Raw genomic sequence first — 16,106 nt, forward strand, 5'->3', positions numbered from 1 at the left:
ACCATGCTTAGGTTCTATGACCGTGAGTAGGCAGAATGTAAGAACAACTCTTAAATATATACACACACACACACACAAAGGCTATCCACATTTGAGAAAGCAGTTTAAGAAGTTTATTGTCAAAACAAATAAGAGATACAAGCATAACAGAAGACACAAATAAATTAATTAATCTGATCATTTTAGACTCCAGGACTTCTCGATGGAAAAGTCAGCTCAGCTCCTTATGTAGACGTGATAGTATCCAAAACAAAAAAACAGTGGGAATTTGAGACAGCGTTTAAGACAATGACTGAACACATTCATGGTGAGGAGAAATAAAGTGGCTTCCTTAGTTCCTTTCCTCAGTAACATATATTTATAAAAGTATGCAGCTCTTTCTGGGGAGCAATGATTTCATGTAGAAAAATTTTAAATTCTTCCACTTCCCAGAAAAAAAAAAGTCTTATGCCTGGCCTGAACAAGAAAATCAAAAGAGAAAAAAAAAATCAAAATAGGGTAACGCTAGTTTCACATGAACCTCAAGACTACCATCTAAATGTAGGTACCACCTTCTGTACTTGAAAAAAGTTTAACATCCATTTATCTATACCAAACCAGTGGACTGAATTTTCTCCCGTAGGAAGTTTTCAACCAAATTGGAGGTAAATTAATTTCATTTTAAAAGTGCAAAATAGGATATGCAAGGCTAGTGTTTGTTCTGTGACACATAAAAGTGAAGCATCCCTCCAACAGCACTGGCCAGAGGTGCTCTGGTAAGACATGGCTGCAGGACGAAGTGACCTGTAAGGCCTACCAAACACAAGGACACTCCAGTCTCAGCACAGGAAGGGGGGATCCCTGCCAAGTCTGGCTGCCAAACAGATCTCAGGTCCCCCAGCTGACAAGACTGGAGCACACAGAAGTGCAGAGTCAAGAGGGTCAAAGTCTCAACTAGTTGGGCACACCTCTACTCCATGATTTGTCCATACACGTTTATAGTGGTAAAGAAATCACGAAGCCTCAGTTCTGGAACAACACAAACATTATTTACCTAGTAAGCAATGATCAAAGATCTTGTCTAACGTAAATGATACAAAATGAATAACGAGGTCCCCCATACATCACTGCTGGGATTATTTAAACTAAACCATACAAAATGGCTTCTTCCACACAAGGACAAGCTTTGCACTAACATTTCTCAAAAACCAATTACATCTCCAGCTCTAGCCTCAGTTTAAGAAGTTTAAAAAAAAAAAAAAAAAAACCTTTCCTATGTCAAAGCCAAGGTAAAAGGGGAGTTGGGTACAAGACACCCTCTATCCAGAGCCCCTGGAATACAAAGAGCTCTAGAAGCCAGTGGGTGTGAGCACATTTAAGTCACGGGGTTTGAGATTATGGGTCCTTGGTGGTGGTTTCTTCCCTTCCATCACTGGGATGTCCATCTTGGGTGGCTTGAAGGTTGCTGGATCTTCAGCCATTCGGGTGGCCTGAACACGGATCAGTTCCATCGGAGAAGGCTTCTCGGCTCCTCTATAAGCCTGGGTGGCAAAACCTCCTACAGAAGTAAACCAAAAAGCAAATTATTTCAAAATTAGTAGGCAGCCCCCAATATACATGGTAAAATGCCACCCACATGGGTTTGTTTTTTGTTTTTTTTGAAGGAGCAGTCTTACCTGAATCAGACTTCTGGAGGGATCTTGGTCCAAAGAGGCTCCATTTATCTGCCAAGTTTCTGTCCTTGTCCCCACTTGCAGAATCCATGGTGCCAGGATTTGGGCCAGGCAAGGCTGTGGAAGGACCAGAAGTGAACCAGCCTCTGGAACAGAAAGAATAAAGCATATCCTTATATCCCCTTCCTATGCCTCTAGAAGTATCTCATGCCAAGAGACTGGGAACTGTCAACTCCCCCTGCTCCCTCTGAAACCACAGGCTTAAACTCCAATTTTGTATGCAGCACTAGCTTTTCTAGAAGCACACTGCAGCTTGGGAGGCTCACCGGAAGGGCTCACCTGGACTTTTGCTTCGGGGAGGAGTGGGGGCTGCTGCTTGGGGTGGATTGGGCTGAGGCCGGCTGCTTCTCTTCTCTAGTTATCTCTCCACTCTGTAGCTTTAGTTTCTGTTCAGATGGGTAAGAAAAGAAACTTCTTTAAAATGAGAGCAAATATAAAACAGCTAGTCTGGGTATAAATAACTTGATTCACACTTTAACACCAGGCAAAAGGAAACACATTAGTAGGTAGAATAATTTTGGATTATAGAACAGATACTCCTTTGATTTTGCCGTACTAGACAAAATTCCCATCTTTAAGAAAATCTATTCATTCTACAACATATCTCAAACAGCTCTGTACTAAATACCACACTAGAGCTTTTACTTTTGGAGAAGTAATTTTCCCACTTATTTGCCCAGTAAGTGGAAGAACCAGAACTCAAGCTGGAGGCCTTGTAGGCCTTTTAAGTACGGCCTTGAACTCTTAGGCTGCTTCTCCCACCAGCTACAAGCCCTGCCCTTCCCAGTGTCTCAAAGCCAAGACTCAGGCATGCTACTCCTCTCCAGCTAAATGCTTTCTCTGTGGGACCTGTCCCCTTCTCTCCCTTCTCCCTCCCATGGCCAGTCACTCTGGGTGCCCTGGGCATTGTAAACACACCTCTAACATACAGACTAGCTGTCTAGGAGGGGAGAGACAAGTCTACTTCTCAGTTCTTCTAGGTCAGGGCCCCTCCACTGTCTCTGTGCTCCATGTCTAGTAAGCCCAAGCTACAATACAAACAAATGAGCATGTCTAAATGTTCTCACTCACCGTATCAATTTATGTAAGCTGGCATTTCAGCCATCCTCAAGTTCTACTCATGTGGCCAAGATGCAGAAAATGGGCCAAAGTCAACTCTACCATTATACGGAGTGAACTGCTCAATTGAGGAATTCTGACTCACATCTATCCTGGGAAGTTCTCAAAGACTGACAGTGCCCCTCTCCGGAAGTATCTGTCTTGTCTGAGAGATTAAGCTGGTCACCAACCCAACCTTGATCCCCTACAGCAGTGGTTTTTACACTTAGGATGCAAAGAATCATGTGAAATGCAAACAATCCACAATGTCTCATATCCTTGCCCACGGGCCACCAGATCTATATTATTGTATATCCTTCTATATATTGTGTATCATGACCCCCTCGTGAGCCCCTTCAGGAGCCAGATTCTCAGACAACTTTCGAATATGGAGGAAAAAAACCACCAGGAAATAGGGAATCAGGAGACTTGAGTTCTAGTACTATGACTGGTTAACTATACAACCTTGGACCTGTCTCTGCATTTATAAGACATAAAAAAATAGTATCTCCCTCCAAGGATGAGTACAAAGATTAAGTGAACACAAGTGCCTCATAGGTCATAAGGCACTATTAAGTACCAACTGGTATTCCCCAACAGAAAATCCCTTGAAACTGTCATTCATACGACTGTTTAGTCGTCATTAACCTTATCAAAAATTATTCTTCACTCGTTTACCATTTTAGAAATGAAAAGGCAGAAACATTTCAATTCTACATTTGATTTTAATTTTGTAAAAAGGAAACACAGAGCACGATGTTCCTTTCCTGCTGAAGTGTTACCTCTGTTAAGACTGCCCAATTCTCCTCTCCCTCAAAGTCGGTCACTCTGGTACACAGAGTACCTGCTTCGTTGTTCATAACGTGCTCACACACATCACATGTGTAAGCTCAGAGTCTCAGCTGCTCCTCCTAACCATAAGGAAACAAGACGGATACCCCCACTTTATAGATGGATAAGCAGAAACCGCCAGGCTAACAGCTCTGGAGCTTTCAACCAGAAAGCGCCACCAGGGTGGGACTAACCCAGCACGGAACTGCTCGCCCGGTTCTTCCCACTGCTCTCCACGACGCCCAGCTAAGTGAGCCGGTAACGTCTACGCCACAGCCACATCTCAAGCTATGAATGGAGAGGGCTTTCTGAAAGTTCCTAAGAAACAAGCTTACGTGGAGCGCTTCTGCCACTCGAAGGTACTTGGTCTCCTCGGTGGTAAGGCCCTTGTGGGGCGTGTAGCCAGCATCGCTCAGCCCTGCCTGCTGCTCAAAACGCTGAATGCTCTCCTGGGTCTGTTCTGGGAACAGAGGAGATGACAGTCAGGCCCGTCCCCCTCTCCCCCCGCAAACTGGGGGGGTTCAACACGGACATCCGCTCTTCTCCCCAGACGCAAGAGACCACACTGACCATCTGAGGAAGAGGGGTCCCCCAGACAAGCAGCACAGCAGTAATGCTGAACCTCGTACGAAAGTTCTCTAACGAGAAGGAAGCCTTCCCTCACACCGAGCTAAGAATAGGTTACTCCCAAAGGGAGTGTCGGATAACCTCCAGGGAACATTTTTTTTGTATTTAGAAACGCAACATGGAGGAGGCGGCTGACATTCAGAAAAGTGCAAGTTCTCCAAGCGTAAAGCTTCCTCAGACAGACTCACCACCCTCGTCATCCACGCACAGACTTCCACCAAAGAGAAACAGGCCACTTTTAGGCTGGACGGCACCAACGTACCAATTAGACCCAAGCCACAGAGAACATGCCTTGAACTAGCCAAGGCCTACAGACCCCACGTCTCCCATGTATGAGATCTGCCGGCACGGTGCCTGGCATAACAGACGGGCCGAACTCAGTGGTAGGTCAGTCTGACCTGACATCTCCTCGGTAAGTCAGTTATACCGTGGAATGACTGACAGCTTCAACTGCACCCCCACTACATACTACTCCCCTTCATCCAGGAATGTGGCAGCTGTGGACCAAAAGCCTAGACACCAGATGTCCTTTATGACTTAGTCATTCCCCTTCTAAGGAACGATTTTATTATCATTAGAAATAGAAGCAAAGAAAAAAATGCATAAAGATGTTTTCCAGTCTTACCAGGTAGCCTACCTGAAAATGTAAAAAGCAGGATTTACTGAATACCGGGATTTTAAATGCAGTTATTGTTTGTTTTTTTAATTTAAGACTAGAGCAACAAAGTTCATGGCAGTATTAGTTAAGAAAAATAGAACGGTATGTCTACTCTACCTGTGATTATATAAAAATATGCTTAAAGTGGAAGTGACTAGACCAGCTGAGGATGTGAGTGACACGGCACACTAGGGCTGTTACAACATTCCGTACTGCTGATGAGCAGTCTTCTCCATGGAGAAGTTAATGCTGGGCTAAAAGAGCACCGCTAAGCTCTCAGACACCACCACAGTACGTTCTCAAGCTGGCAAACTACAAGCGGTATTTGCTGATTCAAATGGTGCCTTTATGTGTGAATAAAAACAGAGTCCGAGTAAGAGTTTGGACTTTTGGTTCTTAGGTGAATTTTCCAGGAACTGCCCAAGACAGGCTGATGCCCTCCCGGAGCAGATAAACAAGAGCCTCCGACTTCAAAACTGAGCCAACCAAAGAACCTCTCTGTGCTCTGCAGAGCTCTGTATCTAATAGGTGGTGACTCCCCACAGCATCCAGAAGGGCCCTCCAGAACCGACAAGCTCATTTAACTTGTTACAAGGTTTTAAAAGAGAGGAAAAAAAAGAAAAAGAAAAGCAAGCTCTCGTTTTCTGGTCTCATTAGAACCGCAAACCACATTCTTAAAGCTAAAGATGCTTGAGACACCAAACTAGCCTCAGGTCCAGGAAGAGAAACAACTTTGAGCCTTTCAATTTAAAAAAAAAAAAAGAAGAAGAAAAAGAAAAAGAAGTGCAGGGCAGGTGGGAGATGCCTCAGTGTGTCACCTTCTCCAGGAGAGCCTGAGACAGTCACAGCAGCGGCTCCCAGCCACCGAGCACTGGGGCCATCTAAACCTCCCCTCAGCCTACCAGCCAGATTCCTCATTTCATGGACAGGGAAACAGTCTCAAGAGTTAAGTCACCTGCCCGATGCCACACTGACACATATGGGAAAATAAGACTGTCGTCAACAAAGCAGCAGGAGTGAACCTAAATTAACTGAGATGCTTCATATTTGGCAAATCTTCCACCTAAACGGATCTTCGACACCGGGGCGTCAGCAACCACGCGGACAAGTGCCAGGCAGTCAGGCCATGCCATGCTAAGGCACGGGAGGCTGCAGAATCCCGCACAACCAGCTTGCGGAAAGCCCAAACCTTTCCCACCCCTACCGCATTCTATTCTGAGGATACAAAGTGCTTACTTGTGATCAGAGAATTCATGATGACATGAGTCGCTTTAGCCTTCACCACAGGGGCTTTGTCCACACTGTCAGTGGCCGATGACAGGGTCATGGCAGGGGAGGAGACACTGGCCTCCCCTTCCTCCGTCTGTTCAAGAGAGGTAAGGAGGCGCTTGAGCAGGGCAGGGGAGTCACACAACCAGATTTACTCCTTTGGGGGAGAAGTTACTGAAATACCTTTCATCTGATACATAAGGAAATATGTGAAGGCGGGCTGGTTGTCTCCACCCAATTACATAGGTATTATCCATAGTGACAACACACAAAGACATTATATGCATAGTGTGAATTTGTAAAAGTGGGAAAGCCAGAATTTGAAACACGGAGGTCTACTACCTTCCCAGCCCCTGTCTGTCCAATATCCCATACTATTGTGTCCCTAAGAATGCAGAAGAAACACTTATTACTAAGCCCCGATCATGTACCAGGCACTATGCTGGCTTTTGCTTCATCACTGCATTTGTTCAGTGGTTCTCGAACTTTGCTGAGCATCAAAATCCCACAGGAGGACTTGTTAAACAGATGGCTGGATGCACCCCAGAGCTGATCTGGGCAGGGCAGGGGGGTGGCGGCTCAAGAAGTCATGTTTCTAGCGAATTCCCAGGTGATGCTAATGCTGCCAGTGCCCAAGACCACACTGTGATGCCCATGACTCTACAGGTTCAAATGATGGTCTTAAAAAAAAAAAAAAAAAATCTAAGTAGCTTCCAATCTCTCACACGAGAGAGCTGAAACCTAGCACCTTCTGTAATCTAAACACCGGACACCATGCTCAGGAGCAGCAGGGAGAAGAGAACTGTGTTCATTCTGTTCTCTGCTTCTCCAAAGGAACTGAGGAGAAAGATGGTCCAAAAGGAGGACAGCAGAAGAAAGTACTGAAATGCTGCATCCCTGTTACAAAACAGGATTTACATCTTTTAGCTGTAACCCTGCTCCAGTAAAAGGGATCTCTGTTTTCTTACTTGGAGCGTGGCTGACGGTTTGGACACCGATAGGACAAACGAGAGAATGCGTGCAGTGAGTCAAGCCAAGCTTTCCTTTGAGAGAGCAGCTGTCCCAGACTGTCACCTGCTCCAGCTGGGGCGCGAGAGAAAACTGGAAGCCCATCCCCTGCCCAGTGGAGTAAGCAGCAGCCTTTCCAATGAGATGGGTGTGCCCCTTCAAAGCACTATCAGAAGCCATGCTTGGGGCGCCGGGGTGGCCGAGTCATCCGACTCCTGGTTTTGGCTCAGGTCATGATCTCAGGGTCGTGAGATCGAACCCCAAGTCGAGCTCCATCAGCACTGAGTCTGCTTGAAAGACGCTCTCCCTCTGCCCCTCCCCCCACTTGAGCCGCCCCCCCGCCCCAAATAAATAAAATCTTTAAAAAAAAGAAGCCATGCTTGTTTTCTGCCTTTGTCCCTGGAGTCCGCTGCTCTGGCCTCGCAGCCAGGCTGCTGGGCCCTTTCTCCCTAGCACTGCCTGTACTTTCTACACTAAATGTTTTCTCTTCAACAAATGACTGGGTCAGATTTCAGTAGATAACTGACCCAGGGAACTGCCCCCGCCCAGAGCTGTAGGGGATGCTTTCATAAAAGAAGCTCCCTATTTGAGGGCTTCATGGCAGGGGCGGGGGGCCCTCACTGGAAAGGAAAGAATAAATATAGTTCTACCAAGTGAAAGTTAAGCAAGGAGCCAGGAGTCACACTATCAGCTACACACCCAATGTGTCAAGCCTTTTAATGCTCTTCTATGTAATCCCCACAACACCTCCATGATATAAAACATTCTCATCTCTCAGATGGGAGACACTGGGACTCAGGAGTGAAGCTGTGTCCCCAAGGTCATTGCTAGTACATAGTCCCTTAGGGGATTCACACCCAGGTCTGCTTCAGCAGCTGCTTGCAGTGCACTTCCTGCCCCACCCTGGGCTGTCACAGGGCTCAAGTTCAGTGAAACTAGCTGCAGGTTAAATGGCCTCACCCAAACTTGGCAGGCCTAGTTTATTTGGGCATGCTCGGCAGCTGGAGAGTCAGAGGCGAGGGAGACACAGCCCCTGCAGTCAGGAAGCATGTCTGCTCCAAGCATGTGAGAACCTATGAAGCCAAACTGCACAAAAGGGCTGGAGAGCAGATCAAGGTGCAACTAGGGTGTGTGTGTCTGCGTGTGTGTGTGTGTGTGTGTGTGCACGTGCGCCTGTCTGTGTCTGTCTGTCAGGTGGGCCTTAGGAAAGAGGCGCCCAAAAGAGAAGCTTTTACAGAGGATGGCAGTGGGAAGAGGCATCTGAGCAGGAAGAACAGCATGAGGAAAAGCACAGCATGTGTTCAAAAAAGAGCCAATTTTTCCCCCAATCACCCAATGAACATTTTTTTTTGGAATCTACTTTATGCCAGGTCCTCTGCTAGATACTGCAGATGGGAGTACAAAATTGGCCATGGCCCCTGACCTCAAAAAGCTAATGGGAAGTGATAAAATAACACAGGGATTATGACAGGGGTCCGTGATACAGGGGAGAGCTCAAAGGGAAAGGTAGTAGTCTTATCGAGAGGATGGAGGAAATCCTCACAGAAGAGATGTCTGAGCTAAGACTTAAAAGGATACCATTTATCAGGCAGCTGGAGTGGGAAGAGGGGTGAGAGAACAGGATGCGGACTATAAACATTCCAGGCAATGAGCAGTGTGACACAAAGACTTAGAGGCATAAGATCCTCAGTAAGTGCATGAAATCTTAAATAATTCGCATGGTTGGATCACGGGGCAGGGGGATGACACAGAAGTCTCAGGTAGAAGACATAGCCATTCTATGGGGCGCCTGGGTGGCTCAGTCGGTTAAGTAGCTGCCTTCAGCTCAGGTCATGATCCCAGGGTCCTGGGGTCGAGCCTCGCATCAGGCTCCCTGCTCAGCGGAGAGCCTGCTTCTCCCTCTCCCTCTGCTCTGCCTACTTGTGCTCTCTCTATCTGTCAAATAAATAAAATCTTAAAAAAAAAAAAAAAAAAGAGGGCACCTGGGTGGCTCAGTTGGTTAAGCGACTGCCTTCAGCTCAGGTCATGATCCTGGAGTCCCAGGATCGAGTCCCACATCGGGCTCCCTGCTCAGCAGAGAATCTGCTTCTCCCTCTGAGCCTCCCCGCTCTCATGCTCTCTCTCTCATTCTCTCTCTCTCACATAAATAAATAAAATCTTTAAAAAAAAAAAAAGACATAGCCATTCTAGTTTGAATTCACAAGAAAAAAAAGGTCCACCAACTCCAGCTGAGGCACTGAAAACATACAAGGATTGGTGACTGCCCAATTCTACGGGGCCAGGAGCCACTGAAGGCTTCTGGAGCAGAGGAAGGAAAACGAAGAGGTTGGGCTTGCCAGAAGCAGTCAGTGGAGTCAGATACCTTGGCGAGGTGCTGATACTTGCGCTCTGGAATCACTGGCTTCCAGGGGATGCTGCCCATGTCCGATGGAGGAGGAGTCATGGGTGTAGGGTCCTCGAGGGCATCATCATAGCTGAATGCCCGGCGGTACATCCCGATGGGCAGGGACATCTTGCCTAGAGGCCCACTAGGCTCAAGAGCTAAGAACAGAGATACCTGTCAGGATGGGTTCAGCAGTTGAACATGCTAGTATCTTTAAATTCATCTCTAGACAGGAAAGCTCTCAAACACTCTTATTCTGGGACAGAGCAATAGCTCGTTCTGGAATAGCTAATCCACTCAAGGAAAAGTAATAGTACTAAGTCCTTTCTTTACGCCTGACACTTTGAATTCTCCATTTTACCCATTCAGAAGCCCTAATCCACTTTTATGGAGTAGAAAAACAAAGTTCAATTTAAATTTACTTGAGCAAGCTCATACAACTTCAAAGTACAGTTTAGAATCCAAATCCAAACCTATCTGATTTCAAAGCTATGTTCTTTATGCTACAGAAGCTACCCCACAGCAATGCCACGGCTCTCAACTCATGCAGGACTGAAGATATGAAGTTCTTGCTCCCATTTTATAGATAAGGAAACTAAGGCCTAGAGGTAAAGTCATTTGCCAAAGCTCATACAGAAAGTAGCCAGCTGGAGGGGCGCCTGGGTGGCTCAGTCAGTTAAACGACTGCCTTCGGCTCAGGTCATGCTCCCAGGGTCCTGGGATCGAGCCCCACATCGGGCTCCCTGCTCAGCGGAGAGCCTGCTTCTCCCTCTCCCTCTGTCTGCAGCTCTGCCTACTTATGCTATCTCTGTTAAATAAATAAATTTTAAAAAAATCTTTAAAAAAAAAAAAAAGAAAGAAAGAAAGAAAGTAGCCAGCTGGGGCTCAACTGCAAATCTTCTGCCTTCCTACCTAACTTTACCAAAAGAAAACCAACAGTGCTATTACAAGAAATATTTCAAACAATTTGCTATCCAGTGTCACCTCTAGTTTCGAGCACTCTGTATGACTTAAACAGCAGAGCCAATTTCCATCACAGAAATTGCTGACAACCACTCATAGAACACTGCCAGTCGATCCTGCCATTCCTGTTCACTGGAACGGACTGGTGGAATGGCCCACTGTGACGCAGGCACCCTATTTCAAGGGCACTCTCAGTTCTGCCAGACCAGGGAGCAAAGTTCATTTTGTCTGTCTGCTAATCCTTTCACAGCAGAACTGATGCCCAGATCCTGCCTTCAGCAGGATGTTTTCCTGCTTAAAATTATATCGTAACTCTCTAAGACATCAACTTCAATGGCAATAAATCCCAAACCAGCAAAGACACTTCATTTAAACAGAAAGGAGAACAAGCAACTATCATTTTTATTACTATTAATAATTACTAACAAATCCACAGAAATAAAGAATTGGTGGTTGCCAGAGACTGGGATGGGACAGAGGAGGAGTCACTGCTAATGGGTACAAGGTTTTCCTTTTGGGGTGATGCAATGTTCTGGAATTAGATGGTGGTGATGGCTGTACAACCATGTGAATATACTAAACACCACTAAATGGTTCACTTTAAATGGGAATTTTATGATATGTGTATTCTCTCAATTAAAACAAACATATAAGCAAATAATGATTACCAAATACCCTTCCTTGCTGGGCAGCTACATCCCTCATCTTACCTGACCCTCATTAGGTAGATATTCTTCCCATTTTCTAGCTCAGGAAACTGAGGCATAGGTCTTAAGTGACACCCAGCTAGCAAGGTGGGGACTGCATAACAGATCTAAGCCAGTGTTCACACTCTACATGCAACACTCCATGCTCCCCACGCTGTAAAGCTTTAACCTTATGGGCGCAACCCTATGGCCCAGATGGTTACAGGGAGTTTATGGTAATCACAGCAACAGTAAAAGACAAATTAAAACACAAACTGATGATGTTAGAGACCAGAGCTGGATACACATCAGGAGACATGGGAGAAACTCCTCTATTAATCCACTTAATTTGGAGCAATTTCAAAACATCTTAAAGACTCCTCCCAGCAGCCATCCCAATAGCCCTCCTAAAAATAATAAAGTCAGCTAAAATTCAGTAGGAAATATACTCCTACAGAGAGAGACCAAAAAATTGTCTGTGCAGTAAATATATATTCATCACTAACTTTTAACTCATATTTTCACATAGGTTATGCTTAATCTTCACAGCAACCTTGAGAGAGAGGCACTATCTGACTGAGAATCAAAATCTGAGTGATTCAGATTTGATTAAAAATCACTGGCCCTTCCCACTAAAACAGTCCTGGGAGGGATCAATGACTTTAGTAACCCAGAAAGTATTGCCCTACACAGGCCCAGGATTCATTAAACATTGCTGTGAGCATTTTCCTAACTGCCCAAGTTTAATCTACCTTTAAATCAGGCCGGTGCCTTTTTGCCCAGACCTCCATTCTGCCCACCCCCAATCCCCTCCAAAAAGGGGAATAAGTACAATCTTTTGGCACATATTACAAGAACCAAACAACTTATTCTGAATTCTTATTTGATATCTGTAGGAAAGTGACAAATTTGGCATACCTTTAAGTATGAAATGACTGTTCTCTTTCAATTTAGGGTTTGGGTTCATACCCTGGCTGGGTGGTTAATAAGGTAATATTTAAATGATGCCAATCTATTAAGTTTAAATACTTGCCTGGTGGCAGAAAGTAACCATTAATATATGGTTGAGAAGAAAAGTGGTTTCTATTTAGCTTAAAACATTAAGGGCAAAGCAAGACTTTATCAAAAAGAATTAAGTTTACCAGGCACTTCTGGTTGTCTCGAAGCCATTGAAAGACTGGGATCCAGATGCTTTTTCTATATAGAATTCGGAGCTGAGTCCCTGCCACCTAATGAAAATAACAAAGGGCATTTTCTTACAGTGAACACCAAAGAATAGCTCCAGTGCTGTTCTTCTGACAGGCACACAGAGTTTTATGGCTTGTTTACAAGGTTGGAGCACACATAAAAGAGCCAATGGGTGACAAACATGCCAAAAAAAAATTTTTTAAAGGAGAAAGTCAGAGGTCTCACCTGTGGCTGATCTTAACACCTGTGATGTGACAAAGACACTATATGTGGTGAAAAGGTCACCTTACCCGAGTGAGATGATCTGACGATTATGCTGACAGACAGGTATTAATGAGGAACATTGTCCAGCTGCTGCAAATTAGCAAATCTGCTTGGGAAGAGTCCATCCATTTCAGAGGTTCTAAGAATAACAAACAACCAGCATTGGTATAGCCCTTCAGAGTCTGCCAAACACCTTCCTGTACCTTCATGTATTCTCCACAACCTTGCAAGAGTGATTATACACATCATTTTTAAGTAAGTTAGGACTTACTTAACCAACAGTAACGGGCTATATACCATAATGGGTAAACTCATTCTTTGTTGCTAACACTAATACTCCTAAGGGTTTTATACACTTATCTTGTGTTTTAACCCTGCAGCAACTCTGCAAAGCACACATTATTTATCCCCTAAAATTTTAAAAGAAGGAAACTAAAAATCAGGAGATGTGTTTATGTGATTTGTCCAAGGTCACAGATAAGTGGCCGGATCTGCAAGGCAGGTAATTTCACCCCCATTTTCAGGGGAATTAAAACAAAACCCTGAAAAGGACAAGTTATTTGCTTTTCAACTTGCTACACTGCCCCTCTACCTGATTAAGTTCAGGGGACAAACTAGTTAGTTCTTCATTAAAGAGCATCGAAGAAACCAAAGTTCAGCCATCCTCCGGGTCCAGGAAGCATTCAGACCCACAGACATCCTTTCCACTTCCCCTTCCCTTTCCCTGTTCCCACTCCCCCCGCAGAGCTCACGCAGCTCCTTCACAGGATCCGGAACAAAGCCACCAGGATTTGAAAGGCCAGGTCTGACCCAACCCCTCCCACCCCGCGAGACTAAGAAAAAGGAGATTAAGGCCGGGGCCGGGCACAAGCCGAAGGTCCTCCGAGGGCCGGGCAAGGCGGAGGCATGGGGGTGAGGGCGAGGAACGAGGGTCACGGCCTAGGCCAGTCTGAGGAAGCCAAGGCGAGGCCCGGTGCGGGGGATGCAGAGGGACCATCAGAGAGAAGTCCCACTGGGAGACTCCAGATGGTGGGGCAAGAGAGGCAAGGGGCAGTCGGGCCGAGCTCTGCGCCTGGGGAGGGGAGAAGGGAGAGGGACCGAGAGGCCCCGGGTCAGCGCCTTGGTGGAGGGGCCAGAGGCGCGCCCCTTCGGATGCGCGAAGGACGCAGCCCCAAGGAGGTCCAGGCCCGGTCCGTCTGGTTACCTGTTCTTCTGCCCCCGCCCGAGCTCCAGCACTAAAGAGGCTTTGAGGACCCACGTCTCACGAGACGCTGTGGCGCAGTAGGGACCCAAGCCATGATGTGAGCGGCGTTATGCCCGTGGCGACACCGAAGGCCCCAGGTACCACCAGGGAACACTGGCCGCCGGGTCGGCCGGCAGCCTTCCCGTAAAGCCTTCCGAGGTCTCGTCACAGCACGCGAGACTTGGCCCGAGAGGCCCTCGGGGCATGCTGGGAGCTGTAGTCCAAGGTCGGGAAGGCTCCAGGACTTTACCCGCAGGTTGAGTTGGGGGACCAGAGTTCCGAGTGTAGAACCAGCCATCTCCCTGAGGAAAAGCCCCCCTTTACCACCATCCTGTGCCTTGGTCTGTGACAGGCTGAGGAAGATGGAGACAGCACTGCAAAGTGACACCCTCAAACTCGTTTCGCGGAGGGGAAGTTGGGGCCCAGAGAGAAGAGAAATCACTTGACTAATAAGAGGTGAAGTGAGCAGGCACCCCCTTCCAGAAACAGCTGGGTTAGGCAGGGTTCATACTAACAGCACAACCGAGGAGCACCTGCTCTCCCCTCGGTCCTAATATCATTTCCCTTTCACACTAAGGAAAGTGACACTTGGAAAGGTGCCGGCTCAAATGTCACATTCTGAAGGAACACTTTTTTTTTTCCCCCTAATGGGTTTACAAATATGACAAAACAGCAAAGTTGAGGAAGTAAAAGAAGATGAAAAAAGATATCTATCCCCGTTTCTACCCCACGTCCAAAGCTTGCCATCAAGGCTCATCTCAGGGGGGCTCTGAGGACCGATCTCACATTTAGATTCTGCATGTGACATGTGCTGGGCCTACTGGCAGGCCCCACAGGCTTCACTCCTGCAACTTTAAACTTTGTGTGCCATTACCAACGCACGGTGCTTGAGCGCACCATGAATTCAAGTCTTTTATGAATTCTAGAATTAGCTTATGAAAAGCACAATTACACTGCAGTGTGATTTTTGTGTGTGTTAAAAGTGTTACTTTGGGGGCGCTTGCGTGGCTCAGTGGGTTAAGCAGCCAAGTCTGGATTTGGATCAGGTCCTAATCTCAGGGTTGTGGGATGGAGCCTCATATCTGCTCCGCCCTGAGCACAGAGTCTGCTTGTCCGTCTGCCTCTGTTCCTCCCACCCCCTCGCTGACACCTTGCCCTCCTCCACAAAAGGATAGGCTATGCGGCACATTTCAGTCAAGGGGGAGAAACAGGACTTTGCACCCTTGTATAAATGATAAGCATCAGCTTGTTTTTATCACCAAATGAAACTAAAGTCTTTCCTGACTCTCTGACTAAAACAACTTTATCCCTGACTTTAATAGTACAAATTTCCGAACCTATGGCATTATGTTGATCATCATCATGTAAGAAAATTGCTGTTTCCCACAAAAAACAGACTAAACTTTTAACCTTCACGATCTTACGGTGTTTTCCCCTTTAAATGGGTGTTGTATTTTTTACTGAGGAGCAAATTATTTTAAAGCCTGGTGTCCCTTAGAAGGCTTCTTTGCAAGTAAACCACTTTTTGAAAGGGTCTGGTTGCATAGCCGAGGATTCAGTCAAAACTGAATCCACAAGGCCCAAGAAGGGTACGTTTTGAGCTGTTTGAACTCAGGCCATCTTTTGCAGCTTCTGGGGTGGATTTCTTGTAGCTTTTTTTCCTTGTGCTTTTTTCTGACTCTAGTTTTGGTTCATAGCCAAGCCTGCTTCCAGTTCTATGCACAGCCACTTTATTTCCCCAGGGGTGGCAGCATCATTGGGAAGTTGGTCCTTGAGGTCTGACTGTATGGTTAAGTGTTGGGGGGCAGACAATAGTCAAGGGTCCCTGTATGTGACCGAATCTGGTTGCCTTTTAATGTATGTTTATAACATACACTTACTATGAAACTAATATTCTAAGTGCTTTTGTCTCCGAATTGCCTTTTTGCACTTAACTTAGGCATTTCATACTTTAACAAATTTGGAGCCTCAAAAATTGGAATTGACCAGGATCTCTCTTGCATCCACCCTGGATGCCCCAAAGCATCCTACATTCCTACTTCGTGGGGGAGGAGGCAGGCAGCAGGACGGAATTCTGCCTGCCTGCCTGCCTTTCTCTGGACATCTGCCCTCTCTGGCCAGTCCAAGCCGTCAGAAAGGCCCACTCCTTAGACAGACTTGCCAACATTCTCAACGA

General features: G+C 46.3%; 1 protein-coding gene across 3 annotated transcripts; it reads right to left on the reverse strand.

Annotated features, from left to right (window-relative positions):
• Nucleotides 1–90: 90 nt before the first annotated feature.
• On the reverse strand, nt 91–14,113 carry KIAA1191 (KIAA1191 ortholog). Of its 3 annotated transcripts, XM_032403758.1 has the most exons (9): nt 13,892–14,113; nt 12,714–12,826; nt 12,378–12,464; nt 9,566–9,744; nt 6,163–6,289; nt 3,977–4,101; nt 1,992–2,098; nt 1,656–1,798; nt 91–1,537 (listed from the first exon to the last, which is right to left on the reverse strand). In XM_032403758.1, exons 3-9 carry the CDS (start codon nt 12,403–12,405, stop codon nt 1,329–1,331), a joined length of 918 nt encoding a protein of 305 aa, XP_032259649.1. In that variant the 5' UTR covers nt 12,406–12,464; nt 12,714–12,826; nt 13,892–14,113; the 3' UTR covers nt 91–1,328. The 3 variants fall into 3 exon arrangements, with proteins under 3 accessions (XP_032259649.1, XP_032259651.1, XP_032259652.1); XM_032403760.1 differs by lacking the exon at nt 12,378–12,464 and having other exon boundaries at nt 13,892–14,091; XM_032403761.1 differs by lacking the exons at nt 9,566–9,744; nt 12,378–12,464 and having other exon boundaries at nt 13,892–14,091.
• Between the last annotated feature and the right edge of the window lie 1,993 nt (nt 14,114–16,106).

Source organism: Phoca vitulina, unplaced genomic scaffold, assembly GCF_004348235.1.
Source record: "Phoca vitulina isolate PV1807 unplaced genomic scaffold, GSC_HSeal_1.0 scaffold6, whole genome shotgun sequence".
NCBI lineage: Eukaryota > Metazoa > Chordata > Mammalia > Carnivora > Phocidae > Phoca > Phoca vitulina.

Coding starts and splice junctions, on each gene's coding strand:
- KIAA1191 (XM_032403758.1), bottom strand. CDS start 12,405: ATGGCTTCGAGACAACCAGAAGTGCCTG. Junction 6,290..9,565: donor AGTATCAGCACCTCGCCAAG/GTATCTGACTCC, acceptor TCTCTTGAACAG/ACGGAGGAAGGGGAGGCCAG. Junction 4,102..6,162: donor CATGAATTCTCTGATCACAA/GTAAGCACTTTG, acceptor CTCTGTTCCCAG/AACAGACCCAGGAGAGCATT.